Below are 20,831 nucleotides of genomic sequence, written 5' to 3'. Positions count from 1 at the left end.
CAATATTCTAGAGAGAGAGAGAGCAATATAAGTTTCTTGTGCTTTATTATTATTACAAAGTGTTTTAATTGGAAATGACCATTGTTTTTTTTTTCATTTGGTCCTTCTATGGTTTTGGCAGTCTTTCCAAAATATTAGAAATATTTATCAACTTCATTTTCATTATATGGTGATGCTTTAACATATTAAGTTCAAAGTTGTCAGTTTGCCTTGTTTGATAATAGTTTTTATTTTCCATTTCTTTCAATCTTATTCCTTTTTATCTTCAATATTAGCTTCTTCAAGCTCAGTTTGTTCAAATTTAACTGGATCTCTATCACTCAACCCTGTTTGACCAGTGGGGACACTAGAGTATTTCCCTAATGCTTCATCAAGCAACAAATCATCATAGACTAGTATTTGGATAATACGTTTTGTCATTGATTTCTTAATCTCTAGTTCTAAAATTTTGGAAGGTTCAACAAATTCATTTTTTTTTCTTTCTAATTGTCCAATGGAGAGTGATTCAAGAAAGTCTTGTTAATCACACATGATCAAATCTTGTTATGAATATTAATTTATATTTTTGTCTTTTGGCTCAGTTTTCAGCTGCAACCCTTCCCTCACAATTTATGATGTTATGTTTTACAAATTGAAATAGTCTGAAACTGAATTAAATGATAATTTAAATTGAAGTTAAATTTGTTACAGACATTAAATCAATCTTCTAATAAGATTGCATCAAAAAGGAAAACTATATATCAAACATATTGTAACATAGAAACTGCAGCACAATTTACAATAATGGTTGCTACAAATAATGATCTATGTACAAAAGTTTCAATACTTATAAATAATATTGAGTCTTCTGTTTGGTCTGGAACTGCATTTATATTATTGAGGGTTCACAATGAGTGAATAATTTAGTTTATATAAATAAATTTCACATAATGGGGGGGGGGGCTAAGTAGTTCTGTATTCTTTATTGATCACTTTATCCCACATCATGTTTTTCCATTGATTAAGTTACATAATGTTTTCATTAAATTATTAATATCCTATGTAAATCTGCTGAAATTAAATGCTTTTTAATGTTAAAAATCTATAAACATTCCTAGCCAAGTATCTGATGTTTGTGATTAATAAACATTAATCACAGTTGTAGTTCCAGAGGTTTATAGTATACTAAATATAGCAAGCCAATAATGTATACTGTCTCTCAGTGCATTGTATTTATAGGTGCGAGGAGAGTTTTGAGAAAATTCAGACTGCACAATAATACTGACAAACCCACTGGTGTTTGTGCGTGCACACACACTGCATTCCTTGCATATCCTGTTGCTCAAGATATGCAACATGGTTATTTTTATGTATGGGAACACAAGTATGATTCCCACCCAGGTCATGAGAGTCTGCTGAGAAGATATACACATTACAGTACGTGTGTACTTCCTCTATGTGGCAATGGCCTTCTTCATGACAATGTCTAGCCTTTATGTATGGTCCACATGCTCGTGATTTTGCTAATTCTATTTTTCTTGATGCAGTTACTTTGCTACCACGTCTTCCAATTTGGTGGACATTTGTTTTTTGCCTCCTTTTCTCCTGGTACTCCCAGTGTCTCCATAGTATTTTGACATGTATACTACAAACTTCATTGCTATATTTGTGGTAGGTACTGCTTGAGTGCCCATGGTGTAGTTTTGTCCATATTTCTACACATGAACATTCAGTATTTCATGCCATCAGTGTTCTGATTTTGGTAGGTTGGATATTTCTATGTACTTTGTCTACATCATTTTCAATGGATTGTTGAGTAGATATTAGTAGATAGTTTGTTTTCGTGGTATATTTAGACAGTTTTTGTAAGTTCAGTATTATCAAATCATTTGAATAGATAAATTTCAATATTTGTTTCAGTTTGATTCAGAGATAACCACAAAGTACTATTAATATCATTCTTTTAACTGTTGTTAAATGTGTTCTATAATCCTCATCGTGGTAAGTGTTGAATGTTTTCCTTGTATTTTTGTAGGGGGGGATAAATATTATGCACCACATTTTCTCCATATAATTTGCATTTAATTCTTTCTTTCTAGGAGTTAATTAATACTTTTATTATTGTTATTTTACCAGGTTCTTGCACTTGGGTAGTTAAGAGGTACATGTGCCTCACTCCCTGTGAAAGTATATAGATAGAAATTTCAGCTTTTATTGAATAACTGGCCTCATTAGAATTTTTGTGCTTCCATGGCTTATTTTGTGCTGGGTTTTGTTGGGATGATACAAGTTACTTGGAGGATTTAACTTCCCACGTCTTTTCTTTGTGAATTCAAACTGGCTCCGTTTACTTCTTTCAGTTCTTATATCAAAGTGGTCTTCTTGCTAACTTTCTTTGTCTTTTTATTTGCATCTCAGTGTTCTTGCCCCTTTCCCTCATTTATCTCATGCACATCTCTTGTCACTCTGTATAAATTAAGTGCTTTCGAAAGATTATTTCATTTGGATTTCTTTCCATGGTTTTGTGAGCAGTTGCATGGCATTTAATTTCATCTTTCATAGGATGGCTGTTTTCTGGCTTCTTCCTCACTTCAGTCCATATCAGTATGCTCTTGGGAGAACCAGATTGTATATTTTCATTCTTTGACAGTGGGATTATTTTCTCCCTTCACTATTTTTGGTTCATTTTTGGGTATTTTCTTCACTTCTTAACATTAATTTGGACCCTTCGTTTTCTGCTCATAATTTAACCAGAAAAGGGAGTAAAGGGCTCTGAAGACTAAATATTCTGTATCCTACATTGAGAAGTTTTTTGGTGATTTGGGCTTCATTGGTTACTTTTATACCCATAAATGACACTTGCATATTACTTTTAGTGGGTATTCCTTAATTAATGGCATCTCTTCTCAGATCCCTTAGTTCATCTGGTTGTATTTCTTTTTTTTATTTATTGGTTTATTTGACAGTGGAACAACAACCATCATACAGTGGGTGTTTCTCTTCCACTTCCTTCTTTCAACAATGTTTCTCTTCTAGGTTGGTATCTATCTCAACCCTAGATATTTCCTAGTATTGGTCTTCATATCCATGCTTCGTATCTCAATTTTGAGAAGAGCTCTCTTCTCTTTCATCTTTTTTTTTTTTAAAAAAAAGATAACTTTGATGCTTTTTGCCAACCTTGGTCCTTTACTTTTGAAAGCAGAAGAATATCTGTTTCTGGTTCCTTTGCTTTTTTTCTTTTACTCTAGAGCTACAACTTTTGATTCTATGTACACAGTACACTGCTCTTGGCTTGCCTTCTTCCCAATGGTTTGAACCTAGTTGTGGATTGGCTTTATCATCTGCACATTATCTTACCCATGGAGTAGTCACTCCATCCTCCACTTATCCAGTGATTATAATTTTGTCTAGTCACTCTGCACATAGATGTATTTTCCACTCATTTGGGTGACATCCTGCTGTCTTTCTAGTCTCCAGTTCCTTATCCTCTGGCTTTGGATTGGTCTACCATTTTTCTAGTATGAATGGGCCTTCTGTTTTATGATTTTCCATCTCTACATCTCTTCCTCTAATGTATTTCATTCATCCACACACCTCCATGTCAAGCTTTCTTGGTGGCTCAGTTTGACTTGCTCAGCTTTGGTTCCTTCTCCAGAGTCATCCACTGCTAGTAAGGAAGTATCTAATTTTGTACCATTTTTAATCATTTTCATTTCCCATATCTGTTCCCACTTGGTTCCATATTGCCTTCAGTTTTTTGTGTGGGCTTTGCAATGTTACTCAAAGGGCTCCCTTTCGTAGTTCCTATTACCATTTATTTATTTCCTTGAGCCTTTTGGTATCTTGGACCTTTCCCTCATCACCATTTTAAGTTGTACTGGGTTTGCCAGTTTGTAATTAGTTTACTTTACCCTATCCTGTGTAATTTGCCTTCATTTTCATATCTCCTCTCATGTGTTTCAACATGTCACCTTGTCTTTGATGGCTTATTGTTCACATCCTCTAGAGGATGCATAGCTGTACTATGCACTACTACTCATTTTTGTCTCATCTCTTTCATTGTGACCTGGCATGGCCAGGTGGTTAAGGCATTCAACTCGTAATCTAAGGGTTGTGGGTTTGAACCCCTTTACACCATACATGCTTGCCCTTTCAGCCAATGTGTGTTATAATATTACAGTCAATCCCACTTTTCATTGGTAAAAGAGTAGCCCAAGAGTTTGTGGTGGGGGGTGATGACAATGTGCCTTTCCTCTAGTCTTACACTACTAAATTAGGGATGGTTAGTGCAGATAGCCCTCAGGTAGCTTTGTGTGAAATTAAAAACAAACCAAAACCTCTTTCATCACCTGGCTGCATCCTTCTCTTGCAGATATTATTTTGATTCATTGGAGTTCTTCATGCTCTAGGTCAACAGTGCTTTGAATGAATGTGTTGTTTGTGTTTGAATTTGTTTGTTTTTCTTTTGTTGTTGTTGTTGTTTATACCCTATGTACCTCTGTGTGGCACATTTCAATGGATTGTATTGAATACCTTTGCACATGTGGCTTATTTATACAAAATGTAATGCCTAATTATAGGTTGTAAAGATGTATCAGTGTACCAAACTTGAAAAAAATCTATGAAAGTTAAATATCTTTTTCTATCAAATGAAGATATTTGTACATTTGGCATGAAGAAAAGAAATGGATGGAATTCAATCACAATTGAAGAATTTATATTTTGTATAATTCTTAGAGAATTGCTTTGAAATTTGGTGAGGGCCTAGTAGAACACTTTCACTGAAAGTATGTGATAGTTTGGACATAGACCACAGTCTGAGTTACAGAAAGTGGAAAATTGCTAAACTATCACTCATGTTAATATTACACAATGCAGGTTATTTTGGCCAAACTACACAGTGTCTTTTTATCTGAGTTCTAAAGAGTATTAATAATGCTTTGTACTAGTCCTTGCTCTTTTAAGAAAGAATCTCTTGTAATCATGGGGAAATTCACTGGAATTAATAGAAGTTCATGAGAACATCTTTCACCAGCATGATGTTTTTCTGCAAATTTTCTTTTCATCAGGATACTTTTATGTTTGTTTGTTTTTAAAGTGCAAATAAATATTGTACTGTGAAGCAAGAATTAAAATAAATCAACAATAAAATGAGAATTACCCGTATTTGTGTTCCCTTTTTTGAGGCATTAATTGCATTTTTTAATAACTTGTTTTGTCTGTTTTTTTTTTTTAACAGGATGTTATCATTAAAGACATAATTTATCCTGTAGTTCGACTAGTTTCTTCTCTTCGAATCACATTTCCTCGAGGTGTTCAGTCTAGAACCCTTGTCACATACAAGCTCATAGACAGCCTATATATGCTTGGACTTCGTATAGGATTTGAGATGACTCGTAAATACTTGTCATTAGTACTCCCAAAGATTTTTTGCTTCATTTGACAGAGCTCATGAAGACCATGAAAATTATGAGAAATTTGAGCTGTCAACCTCAAATACTTTTCTCTTTGGTAATAACTGAATGTTATATTACAAGTCTTTTGTTCAACATAGAAGATGCACAACCTGAATTGATTTAATCAACTCTGAACTTATTAATACTATAAATTTAAGAATAATTTCAGTTTAAGAGTTAATCTTCAAAAGTGATGAAGTCTTTTAAGTTTATATTTAGCAGTCACTTCATGCAAGTTGGCCTAATTATCAGGAAAGTAAATAATATGAGCTTATTGCAAATCCATAGTCAATATTTACGTGTACGTTCTAGAAATCTTGGCTGTATATTGAATTGTTCTTAAATATAAACAGATTTGTAAACATGATCAAGTTATGAAGCAGCTGATATGAAGTGAAAAATATTTGTTCATGATAAAAAGGAATAGCATTGCATTAGCAGCTACAATAAGATTTTCTCTTTTAAATGAAAGTACTTGATAAGATAATCAAGGTTTTTGGAATAATAGAGCTACAACAATGCAACCATTTCATATGATAATTAATCTTTAATAATAGATGCCAGTAAAAATACTTTAGCTAGTTAGAGAGTTATCAGCTTCAAGATAAATACCTTCATGACTGTTAAGTCACTCGAAACAAGTTGCTTTCAATAACAACCTTTTCTTCAGAAACTTTGCTTGACCACAATGAAGTTACTTACTCTACATAACATTGTGGTTAAAAGTATCTTAAAATATTTTTAGAAGTTTTCAAAGTTCCCATTTTAAAGGTTAATCTATGGAGAATTTATCACAAAGTGTTGGAAATGTTTTAAGAGTTGTACATATTAATCAGAAATTTTCATTTACAAAACTGTAAAAAGATTTAATTTTCATGCTGTTTTAATTTTTAAGTCAGTCATCAAAGTTATGAAAACTATTTGGTTATAGGAGGAACACCTCAGTCTGCTGAAGACTACCTGGAGATCAAGAAAAATTCACAAACCAATGAATATACAATTGGCACTCCTGTTCGTATCAGTGACTTGGCAATTGGAATTAAAACATCCATTGATAGCTTATCATCACCAATTAAAGGTAAAAAGTGGGACACTTTAAATAAAAGCCATGTATTGAAACATTTTGTTAATAAAGAATTTATGGGAAAGAGTTTTATATATTCTTGAACCTCAAACTTTTTTCCCAACTCACTAGAATCTCTTAGCACTAAATGTTTAGTATTTTGATTTAAATTACATGTCCAATCTTTTTATTTTACTCTATATAATAGGTAAGCATTGTATGTACTTGTAAAATTTTTTAAAACTGCTGTGTAGAAATAGTTTTGTTAATTGGGTTTTTTTTCGTATATTTTTCTTTTAACATTGATTTATCTTGTGATTACTCTTAAAATTAGATAAGCCAATTGCTGGTGACATGGTGAATCTTCAAACACAAAACACTAAAGGAGAAAAATCTTCTCCTTCAAATCCTATCAGAGCAAAAGCTTTAGAAGAAATTAAACAAGTCTTCACACCTGAATTAGCATATCTCTCATACATTCCATTTTGCAAATTAGCTGGAGGGTAAGTATGTTTAACTTATTCTGTATGCTTCTTTCATTACAAATAACCTAGTGTAACATGTACTTTATTACGAGTAAAATTTGATTCCATTTTTGCTTGAATACAGGTTTATTTTCTGAACTTGCTTTTCTTTGAGTACAGTTATTTTATAAGAATAAGTTTTCTATTAACAGTAATGTTTTTTTTAAATTGTGCTAATGTAGACTTGATTGATCCTTTGAAATCTGTAGCTGGTTCACTTTATTTTTTAATATTGTGTTTAAATATTGCAGAATCCACATGGAACAGACCTTGAAAAATGATGAGTTGATCCGGCACCTTTGTATGACATACGACAACGAGATATCTAAAGAAACCTCAGCTCTTCATTCCCCAGATGAGGCAGAAAACTTGTCAAAGAGCCACCAGAGGATGCCATCTTCAGGTAAATGTTTACTGATGTTTTTTGTGATCTCCTACTGGTATTTCAACTTTGTTTCAAGTATATATTAAGTTTTTAGTGTCATGTGATTTAATATGTATGTGTGAAATTGTACAGTGATAAATTATTACTTATTATGTTGTTTTTTTAGTTCCTAATGAAACTGTTGTCAGGCCTAAAGTTTCCTTATTAAAAAAAAGTATTTTTTTGTTCAGTTGATTAGAAGGTTAGTTTTTAATCATACTTATGAGTAAGTAATTTAAAGCAATGGTATCTTAATATTGACATTTGATTTTTTGTGTTTTTTGTTGATTTTTATGTAGGTCTAGAGGAAGGTATAGCAAGTGGAGAGTTTGGAAAAAATGTTGCTATTGTTGGAAATCGTATTGATATTCAGCTTGGTGAAGAGAGCCATGTGGGAACTGGAGGAGAAAAACCAGTTACGTCAGCTGTATCAGAGAATACAAGGACTGCAGAAATGCCAAAATTTGACATTAGTATGATTATGAAGTAATTGTTGAGTTTCTTTGTTTTTTAAAATATAATTATGATGTATTTATTTATTATTATAAAAGTATTAAAGCACATAAAAGAAACAAAATTAGTCTTCAAACAATTATCAAAAATAAATATACATACTGTGTGTTAACCCTACTGCACCATTTCTTCTTTACTGTGTGCAGGTTTTAATGTTTTTCATTCAGAAGTTTAAAGTAATTTTTTTGTTATGCCAATTAGTATAGTATAATATCTTAACTAATGATCTATATTTCAATAGTATACAAATTTCATGTTCCTAATTCTACAATGCAGTATTAAAAAATCCTGAATTTCCCTTAGTGTGACAACACATCCTCTCCAGACATCCCCTCTTTTCTCTACTACCCCCTCACAGTGAGTAGTAAGTCACTCACTATACAATCCTCATTGCTCAGACAATTTTTATAGTCTTCCCTTTGTTTGCTTACAAAGATATTAAACAGTAAATCAGAACCCTCGTGCCACACCCATCTGTCGCATCCTCTCTTTCAGGATTTGTTGATAGTTCTTGTGTTTAATGTGTAATAAATAGAAAGTCTAGGTTTTCATCTATCAGATGATGTATTGTATAACAGTGTATTGTGTTCTGAACAGATAACTGTCAATATCACTAAATGTACAATGTTCATTCCTGTCAAACTTTTTCTGGCTTTCTAACTATGCAATAAGATTCATTACAAATTCATGCAAGCTAGCCAGTAACTTTCTAAGAGTTAGAGGAAATTGTCTACTTTCTATATGTTATTAGTCCATCTTTTGGTGCATTATTTAACTGAATAAAAATCATTTAGTGCATTACTACCATTAGGATATAAAAAAAATGGGCTTAAATGTCACATCCAATCTTCTTTTCTTGCTGTTGATTGTCAAAGTACTTTATTTCTTGTTTGCTTATGTTAATCTACATTAAGTAAATAGAAATGTAAAGAAATGGGATATTTTTTTTTTCAGTTTAATTAAGATTAGGTTAAATAAACAATAATAGTAATAACAATTTTTCATGAGGCATGCACATGAGCCAGCTAGAAGTAGCTTGTTGGTAATGTGATTCAATAATGTATCATAAGTTGCACATGCCTGAAGTGATTCACAACTTAGAATGGCATGGATAGTAGTCAGACACAGTTCAAAGGGCAATACAATTTAATTATAAATAAATATATACTATTACAAACTCAAAGCTACTTATGATAAATGAAAGTAGTTTCATGTTATCATTTGAAATCTTTCTAGAAAGAAAAGGTTATTTACATTTATTTCAAAGTTTTGTTTTGGTTGTTGTTTTAATATTAAAGTCAGTCATTGATTCATTCCATTTTGAGATAAGGCAGAGAAAATTAAAATTTTTATTGTTTTTAAACATATTTAGAAGATTTTAAGGATTATGCAAAGGAAATTTGATTTTCAAATGAGGAAAAATACTTTTAATCTTAACATGAAAATTACTTTGCACATACTGTTAAAAAATAAATGCTCAATATTTTCATGGACAAATTACTATTTTAGTTTACTAAACATACTTTCCTAAATAATATGATTAATTATATGTTAATGATGTGTTAACTGAAAGACTGGCAAACTTTGTAAAGATGTACACTATATTAAAAATTAAAAGTATTAGATCTGTATAGATTTTAAATGAGTACAAAGAGATCATGTTGTTGGTCAGATTGGCCAAGCTAATATTGAGAGAGTTAAACAAGGTAAATATTTTGTTACTTTTCTTACATAATATAAGATCAAAACTAAGATTTGCAGTTTCAAGTGTTTTTATTCATTCATTTCTGAAACAAGTTTTAAATAAAATGTATATCAAGAAAATATTTTAAGTCTGACATTTCATTTATTGTTTTTATTTTTGAAACCACCTATCAAAGGCTCACTTCTGCACTTAATTTGGACATTTCAAATATTTTGGAGTATCCAGCTACTGTTCGTTGTTTGAATGTTCTTGATTTTTGAATTTCTTGTATCTGCCATCATCTTAATCTGTGCTGGAAGCCATTTTTTATTTTCATATTTAATATTCTTAAGTACATTATTGATTTTCTGCTTTCTTTTTATTTTGTTGTCCTCCTTCCCTCTCTAGAAAAATGGACAACAATCAACGACACCTGAAAGGAAATTGGCTAGCTTATTGGGAACATGAAATTGGACGTAGTGACAAAGATATTAAGTTCAACTTTAAACAAATTAAATTACAGGCTTTTACAGGTAACTATTAATTGTACAGTTGTTTTCACTTTCAAATGAACTTAAATTTTTGTAGCTTTTAACTTTTATAAAATTCAGTAAATCACTGAGAATATTAGAGCATAAGTCAGTATGAAGTACTGAAAAGTTTAATTGTTTAATTAGATGCCTAAAAGGTTCTTAAAAGTATTGTTTCGAAAAAGAAAATAGTATTATAGCACATGATTTAAGTACATATTCTTTTATGTCTTTTCTATATTTTAGTGACATGGGATTATCACTAATCAAGCAGTTAATCTTAGCATTGATATAAAACTGAAATATATCCATTAGGTCACACAGGTGGAGTTCGAGCAATTGAAATCTTGGATAATGAGAATTCTTTTCTCACTGGGAGCAAAGATAAAACAGTAAAGTTGTGGGCATTGCGAAGTTGTGGAGATGGAAACACATTGTCTTCATGTCAGTGGACCTACCTTCATCACAAAAAGTCTGTATTTAGTGTTACTTTCTTGGAGTCACTTCGACTTGTAGGTTCCTGTGACAGTACAGTTCATGTATGTTATATTTTATAGTTAACATATTTTTGTAATAAATAGATTTTATTGCTTTTATATCATTAACTTTGATTAAATAATATGTAGATGTCTACAAATGCATGAGTCATCTTGAAATTATACCTTTTTATAAATTTATGTTTGAGATATAGCCTAGTTTCTAAAAGAAAATACACTAGACACAGTTAGTTGTTAAATAGTGATAACAAATTAGTTGTAATCTCTATTTACTGCATTAGTGCTATATCTTTCAGTTGATTTATACTTTCTGCTGAAAGCAGTTTCTCCTATGAACCTGCTAGTTTAGTTATTTTTTTAATTTGTGAAGTTTCATAATTTTGCTGTTTTGTTTTTCTTTTTGTCAAAGTTAAATCTTTCCTTTTTATATAAATTGGTCATGACTTTTATTATATGAACTGTTTCTCACTCAAATGCCTTTTAGTGTCAAACATCATGAATTGAAGCCCAGAATCAACTATTCCATTTCTTCTTTCCAAATCCATATTTTCCATCCAATCACCAAAACTGAAATGCTTAAAGACATAAACTAATTTATCTTTTGCTGTGGCAGTGAAAGCTGAAGCTTCTATCTCCTTGGCTCAACTAATGATTCAAGTACTATAACCCAGAAAGTCTACAGTTCTCTTCAAATGAGAAACAGAGTAACTTCTGTCTCAAACTCCTCAAAGCAATTCTTAATTTAATATTTGATATTTTAAGTGACATTCATAATCAGCAACCACACTATTAGACTTCAAAATGGGAAGTTTTTAAGTTTTCATTATTTGTGATTCAGAGCTCTGAGGAAGTCACCTAAACTTGAAATAGAGAAACTGACATAAAGTATGTTGCATAAATTTCTCTAAGACAATGGGAAAAGAAGTATTTTTCTTCCTGGTCAGTTTTCAATTTCCAATTTGTGCTTCATATTGAATCAATATTTAGAGAATCTCTTAAACTTTGATCAGTAAGTAATCCAGCGAGAAGGCCAGATTGTTCATTTTTGGCCTTAAATGTAAAAATACTTTAGAAAGTGATACAGTTCTTTTTTTAAATTTTACTGAGTTCATGAGTGGGCACATCCATATAAAACTGATGCATGTGCTTAGAAATGGGTATTAAGACTTTGGAAAATTTTATGAAAAATACATACAAGGTCGAGTTGAATTTTGAATAAACAAATTAGCAAGTTGCATGAAAACTGCAGCTTGTATAAAGATATAATGGAATAGCATGCATCAGAACTATATTTTGAAATTTCTTGGTCTTTCCTAGATATTAGAGTGCCACCAAAAATTCTAACTTTTGAAATGAACTTTCCATTGAAAAATTCTCATATGTTCAGATCATCAAGATTTATTCGGATTAGGGATTTAGAATTTCCAAGATGGGAATGTCTGCTGTACATATTGGAAAACAAAGGAATATAGATCAGTTTGGGCCAACAGGACTGTTCAGAATGTAGTTTTGTAACAGGTTAGAATCTACAAATACAGCTCTGTGACAGATATCATCTACAAGTCCCAGGCAATGGTACATCATAATAAAAAGGATATCTGTATGGAAAAAAAAAAAAAAAAAAAAACAACATATAATTGGTTCATCAAAATAAGGCTTTCCATTCATACCCTATATTCAAATGTCTCTCAACTCAAACAGCTGGAAAATGAAATTGCTATTCCATATTAAAACTTGTTGGTCAGTTTGTCAGATGCACTTCCTATGGATTTCTGTGTGTTTGGACTACTGAAAGGGACATTGGGAAACGTGCAATAGAAGAGTGTTGTGTGTTTTGGACATAACAGTTTCTATTGTAAAAAGCTTTTTCATATGGCTATGCTAACTGTAGGGCCATTTTCAAGATGCAAAGTCATTAGATGGAATATGATTAAAACTAGTGAATTGGGCTGTATTCATATAGTATATAAAGGTTTAATTTATTTCTTGAGTTACAAAAGTTCATGTTTATTGGCTCTAACTAATCCTTTTCTAACTTGGAAGACTAAGTTTTGTGTGTGTGTGTGTGTGTGTGTGTGTGTGTATATATATATATATAAAACATTGGAAATAAACTTGTCACTCATCCTCTTTGTGTGGGAACTAAAATTAGCAATTGTATAAGTAATGAAAACCAGTCAGTTTTCACATTATTCCTTGAACCTTTCTCTAAAGGTTAGTTTACATGTGTAACTGGAGTATTTATCTAATTTTGCATAAAACATTTTAAGTGAAATAACTGCTTTTTTGCCCTCTGTATTTGATTATTATAAATACGTACTCATTGAGTTTAATGTACCAAAGCTTAAAATTGTTCTCATTTTTGTATGACCTGATGAAAATATTTAGTTTAATGACCAGTCACGTCTGACAAAAAATAAATATCTGTTTATAGGTCAGCTCTGATTATGATTGTACTTGTTGGTTACATCTCAAAATTGATTAGTTTATATATTTGTCTTTTAGATTTGGGATCCGTTTGTAGGAACCTGCTTAAAACAGCTGGATTCTAGTAAAGCAACTCCTGTGACAGTTCTATCAGCAATGCCTGCTCCTAGTACCACTCTATTAGCTGCAACCAGCAACTCCACTATTAGGTAAAGAATTTTCTTTTGAACATTCCTTATCAGATTTGTCATTATATACATTTTACAAAATTTACCTTTAATTCAAGCAGCTGAGTGATTTTTTGCATAATTGGTATGCATATGATTTTTCGTGACAATTTTTTTTTTTTTTCTTGACCTGCAGCCTATTAGTTTTAGTACATCCACATGGAAAATTTCCTTCATTCTCAGTTTTATTTATGATGTTTCAAAACTATAATTTAGATACCTTCTATCTTCCTACATATGGGTTTTCATGGTGTTTACCTAAAATTGATGTTTGGTTTTCCATTATTATCTTCCTACTTATGAAATTTTTTTGGTGTTGTTATCTTGTAATTTATTTTCACTTTGTTTTCCTTTATGATAATCTTAGGGTTTTTTCTTTGTTCTTTATCTGTAATTTGTTTGGTTTTCCATAATGTGCTTCTTATCTAATGGTTTCCCCATTGTTTATTTATCCGTTTATCATTGGTTTGTTTTCCATTATGGCCTCCCTACATGTAGAATTTCTTCTATTATTTATCTGAAACTTTTTTCTTTTATGATCTTTTTTCATAATTATTTGTAATTTATTTATGTTGCTTTCCATTATAATAATTCTCTGTGGAGGATTTTTTTCTTAGTGCTTATTTGTAACCTTTTCTTTTTCTCATTTTGAGTTTCCTACATTTGTGGTTTTTAAGTGTTGTTTATCCATAATTTATCTTTCTGTTTACATTATGATATTCCTGCAACTAGGGTTTATCATTTTTTTATATGTATTTTTGTTTTATTATTATTTATTTTTAATGTTTTCATATTAGTGGATTCAAGAGATCATACACAGATTGTGTATTAAAAATGGGGATAGGGGGGGGGAAAGCATTTTTATTTTGTGGCACAATGAAAGATAGTCTTTATTTCCTATTTTAACCAACTACTTTTGGCAATCAGTTTCCATCACCTCTGGTTTGTCAGTATGTGTTTTTAGCTTATGTTATACTCCAACTCTTAATGGGTAAGTTTATTTTTAAAAGCAAGACTATGGGGACAGGGAGAGAATGGGAGGTAAACTATGAATGAGGGAGAACCTAAGACAAATGTTCCCCAGTGGACAGCAGTATGTCTGCAGACTTGCACTACTAGAAACCGGGTTTCAATACTGTGGTGAGCAGAGCACAGATAGTCCATTGTGTAACTTTGTGCTTAATTCTAAATTATCAATATTTCCCAATTTTTGTCCTTTGTACATCTTATAGGTAACTGATCTGATAAATTCTACTTTGGTTTTCAATCTTTTTTTTTTTCCACTTTATAACCTTTAATTTCAATACTTTAGCAATATTTGTTTTTAAATAATGGAAAAAAGTGATATACTAGTAAATTTACTTTAAGGCTTTAACCTGTTGACTGCCAAGTATTTCAGCTGCTACAATACAACTCTAATGCTTCTTCATTTTGTAACTTTTCTCTGACGCCATTTTGGATCGAAAGTGAAACAATTTGTAAGTAGGTCAAATGCATATATGGTGCTGACATCTAGCGTTGAAGTTAGGTATTATTGAGAACGAATTAACTCGTCCATGGCACTGTGTTACCGATCAGCTTGGACAAGTTATCTCATATATGGCTCTGAACAGGTTAATGAAATTAATTTCTTGGACTATCTTATGTTAAGATGTTTTTCATTGATCTTACAGAAAACTGTCAACATTTATAGGGTAACAACCTTTATTCACTGTTTATGATGTTAAATACATTTCATTAATGCTTATATCTATGTTATTAGAACTTAAATATATTTTACACATATATTAAAGCCTACTAAGATTAAGTTTTGACTTGGAGTGATTGGAGCTACAGTGTAGTGGCATGCTGACAAGAAAAGATTTCCAAAGTACACTGTATTTTAATTTTTTGCAACCTTAATGAGAATTGGTTAATTTTTGTGTTTTAAATTCCATAGTAAATATAAATCCTTCATAATTATCATTCATATAGTTTAAAAACGTGTTGAGGATTTTATTGCTGCCACCACATAATTTAAACAAGTCCTATATCCTATAGATTTTTAGCAAAGCTTTTCATAACTTGGGACCTACAAAAAAATTCTAAATCACTCAAAACAGGAGAGCAATGAGATCCCCATTGCTAAACATATAACTTATTGATAAAACCTGTCATTAATTTTAAATGTGCAATTTTTAAACATGAAGTCTGATAACTACAGTTTAACTTAAGCTAAGCTAACATTATATTCACAATCCCTAATATGGGTAGCTATATTACCAAAACTATTTGTCTATAACTAAAAGAATTTATCGTTCACTATGCCTGAAAAGAAACTAGATTTTCTATTTCCATCTTTCTAGAGATGGAGATATATGATGCTATATTTGTGTAAAGTGGAATAGTTTTTAGCTTTTTATCTCTTTAGGGAAGGGGTGCATGATATCACATTTCTGTAATGTGGGATAGTTTTTTATTTTAACTATGGGGACATGTGGTGTCACATTTCTATAATGTAGGACAGTTGTTACTTCTTGAGGTGCATGATATCACATTTCTGTAATGTAGAATAGTTTTTGTTTGTTTTTTAAACTATTTACTTGGGATATGAGCTTTCTGCAACCTGTCTTGAATTATAATATATGCTTGCATTTCAGGTGTCTTGACACAAGAACGTGTAGTTACATGCATGAGTTCAAGGTCAGTCTTGGTCCTGCAGGTGTTATCCGAACAATGGGAATCAGTCCAAGTGGAAATTGGTTGGCTGTTGGTCATTCATCTGGTGTTCTCTCTGTTCTAGATGTTCGGACAGGGATGCTATTTGGATCATGGGTTGCACATGAGAATGAGGTCCTTCAGGTAAAAGACATTTTTATAAGAAAATGTCTCTGTTGATTGAGAAAAAACTATAAAGGCTTTTGTTGGACATTCTTGAAAAATGCTTTCAAATCATTTATGTTACTTTCATATCGTGTTGTTGTTGTTGTTAAAATAATAATAATAAAAAAAGGCAACTGATTGCATCTATGCATTTCTTCTTACCACACCTTTCGTTCCTATTTAGTTTAATACTGTATAACCATTGTATTCCATTATGTCTGTCTGTGGCTAGTTCATCAATTTTACAAACTACAACTTAATATGTGATTACTAAAATAAATGTGAAATATACTTTCTGATTTCATACATTGTATCTGACTTTACCAAATATTTACAAAATTAAAATATTTTATTTTGAAATGTTTTCCCATTTGAATTCATCCATGGCATGGCTTCATTTAATTTTTCCAGTCAAATGAGAAGGAAACTATCAACTAACTTTTTTTGTATGCTCTTGAACTCCTTTATATTTGAGGCCTGTATCAGCAGAATTTAAGTTGATGTCTGACTGTCTTTCTTAAATTAAAAATTACATGTGGAGTATATTTATGAAAATCAAAGATGTTTCCAACTTCAGAAAATTACTGAATGTTTGGCAAAGTTGAATAAAAGGTCCCACTTACTTTCAAATGAAGACTAGTACACTGTAGGGGACTAGTTCTGGCCTGAAAAATCTTGACACTTGTGAAGCCATGGCATATGAGTATAGAATAGGTGAACTTGCAATTTAAAGTAAAAACTGTTTAACAGCTTGGCAATTTTAAGAATAAAAATAATTTTCTATTATGACTTAGTGTTTGAAGATGAATAGTTCAATCATATATGAAAATAAGGGATAAACAAACTATGTTTTTGTAAAGGTGATAATAAGTGGGTGGATTTATTCATTGTTTTTGAGGTTTTGATAATTCTTATAGGTCCATATTTTGTGGTTTAGCTATTAACTGATTAATAGATAAATAAGATATGATTATAACAGTTATTGATACTGTAGTGAACTTTGCTATGTGTTTATGCATTTCATCCTTGTTCTGTTCTAACACATGTACATACATACATACATACATACATACATACATACATACTTCTCCACTTTGTGTCATAACTCCACCAACAGGGAACAATATGGGGAAAATATTTTATCTGCTCTGTTCTGTTTTGTTTAACCTTTAAATGAATTTCTTGGATGTTTGATCATTGAGAGTATTTCAGAATGTGTAAATTTTTTCAGAGTAATATATTCATATAAAAAATCTGATTCCATTATTTCCATGGTAAACTCAATTTGTAACTCTCTTAATTCCTGATATTTTTATTTTATTTTTTTTGTACAAATGCCTAATTAAAATATATTTTCTATGTCATTCTAGTTAAATATTGTGAATTCGCTAAGAAACTAAACCTGATTCAATAATGACTTTATTGGTGATTCATATCTACTGAAACTGAGGGCTAAAATACAACATTATCATGACATGAAAATATAATGATAAAGTTAGCTAGTTAAAAGAATTGCAAGTCTTTTTGTATTGTACCAAAAATATGAAGGAAAAAATATATTTTTTTTAAATGGAACTGTTCTTATTAAATGGTTTGCCATTTCGTTTAGAATATTAGTTTGCAAAAAGGTTATTTTGTACTTAAAATACTTTTAATTAAATTACAAGGCTTCTATTTTCATTCTAACTGACTGAATTTTCATTAATTTCAGGTGAAAGCATTCAATAGTAAGTATTTTGTCTCTTCTTCTTTGGATCATTCACTGACAGTGTGGAGTGCAGAGGACACAAAAACAAAATGTTATCTCAGAGGTGAGTGTGTTGATTTTTGTGTGCATGATTCACAATGCATTAAATGCTTTAATTTTAACTTTTATGTATTGTCCCAATTAGAGATCTATTCAATTAAAAAAAAAAAAAAAATCTATCAGTAGCCAGTAAAACCTAAAATTTGTACTAGTTGAGAAAGGATTAACTTTTCAACTTTATTTTTTATGTAATTAATTTAATAACATTTTACAATTATTATTCCTTTTCACTATTGGAAATTCTGCTCAGGTATCTTTTTACATTGGTTAGTTTAGGTATCGGCACAAATTCTGCTTCTGCACACGTTAATTGCAACTTGATGTTAGTCTTGTCCTTTCTACTGCATTTCTCTAGGCCTGATTTTTCATAACTATAATCATGTTTAAAAGTGCTATTTTCATTCCATATAATGTTAAAATTGTTCTACTTTTCTTTTTCTCTCTCTCTCTCTCTCTCTCTCTCTCTCTCTCTCTCTCTCTCTGAACTTATTTTTAAAGTATTTTAACAACACAAGTTATTGAACACTCAAATTTACAAGACTTTTTTTTTTTTTATAGTAATTATTTCAATTTGAAACATTCATCTTTAGTTATTAAACATAAAACACATTCTGTGATATGATGTTCATCTGCTACAAATTAGCAGCTAAAGACCTAAGATTTGGCATATGAATGGTTTATACTCTTTAAGTAGTATAATTACAAAGTATTAGTTTTATTAAATATGAATTTTTTTTTTTTTACATTAATTCAAAACTTTTTATTTTAAGAAAATATTAAACTAAAAAAACCCTTTATTAATAAGTATTTATTGAAAATCATTGTATAACTACCATATTAAATTATGATCCTCAAAAAAAGTCTAACATGTAATGCTTTTTGTATTTAGTTTTTGTTTATTCTTTTTTCTTCTAACTATGTTACTCTGAAATGATACAAAAAATACATAAATAGTTATGTTACACTTCTTTTAAAATGTCTGTTTGGATTGATTTTTCTCATTTAAATGAATTGCTGTATTTTGTTCTACAGATTATGATGGTGAGTAATCAACATATGACAGTCTTTAAGTTAATAATAAATCATTTCCAATTTAAGAAAGATTGTGCAAATGTATTGTCATTAAGGTTTTACCAATTTTAACCATAGTTGCCAGTAACTAACTAAATCAAAATGTTTCCTGAAGCATATCAATAATGAACAGATGTTTTTGTATGTTTTTCTAGATTTCATTTTAGTTAAAATATAAAATTTAATTTTACTCAAAATTTTAATGATATCAGTTGCAAAATAATTATTAAAATACTTGCATATTAAAGGTTTTTAAATAAAACTTCAGAGCTATTTTCTTTAGTACATAACTTTAGAAGAAAACTATTTTAGCATTTTCTGGATTGATAACTTGCAAGATATTTTGAGAGGCCTGGCAGTGGGATATTCTAAAGCTGTTTCAAAATGCATACTACTTAGAGATAATCCAATTTGTTTTCTTCTCTTACATATTAATTACTTGTTAGAGTTACCATAATATAAACTCTCTTGAATTTTTAACTTTTTTTTTGCAAAACCCAAACATTTCCAGTGTGGGTCCATGCTACAAAAGTGCAACACCCTTGTCACAGTTTTGATAGTTGAAGATTATCAACACAGCCTGAAAATCTGACAGTTATATATGTTCTTGCTTTTTTCCTGCACTATTGCTTCATAAAGGTCAATTATAAGTCCATTATTATAACAGTGACTTCAGTGTAAGCAGAGCAAATGTCTGTATTATATAATGGAGCTAATAATGTTAAATATAGGCTGTAGCTATGAGAATCATAAACAGTGGCAGATGCACCCATAATTTATATGGTAATTTCTATTACAGCATTTTCGAGGGAAATACTTCATTTTTTGTTAAATTAGTGTTGTGTAGGTTTTCAAGCATCATTTTTTACCATAATAATTTGTTGTAAGTTATGTCTGTAACCATTAATGCATTATGCCTATGACAGGTCATAATTAGGCCTGTAACCTGTTGTAACTACAGGTTAGGTAGGTATTTTTTAGTTAAAGTAGCACTTAAGGCCTACTGTTAGGTGTGGGGTCATATTCTCAGGTAGATACTTCAGCTGACTTGTGTATTTTATGAATAATTACCCAGTATAAGTATTCACTGTAATTAGTACATCTATATCATTATCATATATAATTATTTATTCATTTTATAGTTCAGATAACCTATAGTCAAATACTTAATGTTCAGGTACTGCTGTGGTGGTAGTCAAAACTTAAGGTTAACCTACTGCTGTGGTGGTTTATTTTACTCTTACAGTTCAGACCCTTAAGTTAACCTACTGCTGTGGTGGTAGTCAAATACTTACTTTTCTTTATGTTGATAGTTACTCATTTTCTACCAAATACTGTTTTAACTTAGATTGGATTTGTGTTTATAATGTAAGGAATTTAAACCTATTCTCATAATATAACTAACATAACCAAAACAGTGTTAAACCCAACCTAACAATTATTTCATTTACACAAGAAAGTAAGGTTTGATTTTAATAAAATACAAAAAAAAAAAAAATCTGTTCTGATACCAAAATTGACAGAGTAAAATTGAATATTGCCCAGATTGATAAATGTTCTTACAGGGGATATAGGCTTGCAAAATTCTTCTGAAACTGGTTCTTAATGTGAAGTATCACTCTTTCTTTGAAGTATTAGTTTTTTTTATTGACCCTGTTTTTCTCATTCATACATCTTTTGCTGAAGTTACCTGATGGAAATCAAGTTATGCCTTAAACAGCATAAGTTTACCACATATGACATATATAAGCACTATGTATTTTACAT

At 30.5% G+C, this 20,831-nt stretch overlaps 1 protein-coding gene across 1 annotated transcript in view; it reads left to right on the top strand.

The window, feature by feature from the left end:
• Wdr81 (WD repeat domain 81) overlaps nt 1-18,235 on the top strand; it is a 78,017-nt gene extending 59,782 nt beyond the window's left edge. Inside the window, 11 exon segments of the mRNA XM_076449732.1 lie at nt 5,219-5,404; nt 5,406-5,490; nt 6,367-6,513; nt 6,833-7,001; nt 7,274-7,425; nt 7,746-7,932; nt 10,052-10,176; nt 10,489-10,712; nt 13,176-13,306; nt 15,964-16,165; nt 17,898-18,235. Of these exon segments, the coding sequence (XP_076305847.1) occupies nt 5,219-5,404; nt 5,406-5,490; nt 6,367-6,513; nt 6,833-7,001; nt 7,274-7,425; nt 7,746-7,932; nt 10,052-10,176; nt 10,489-10,712; nt 13,176-13,306; nt 15,964-16,165; nt 17,898-18,119 (1,830 nt within the window). The 3' untranslated portion in view covers nt 18,120-18,235.
• Nucleotides 18,236-20,831: the final 2,596 nt, after the last annotated feature.

This window comes from Tachypleus tridentatus, chromosome 8, assembly GCF_004210375.1.
Source record: "Tachypleus tridentatus isolate NWPU-2018 chromosome 8, ASM421037v1, whole genome shotgun sequence".
NCBI lineage: Eukaryota > Metazoa > Arthropoda > Merostomata > Xiphosura > Limulidae > Tachypleus > Tachypleus tridentatus.
Note: the sequence above shows the minus strand (reverse complement) of the source record. Positions and strands in the feature narration are given on the sequence as shown.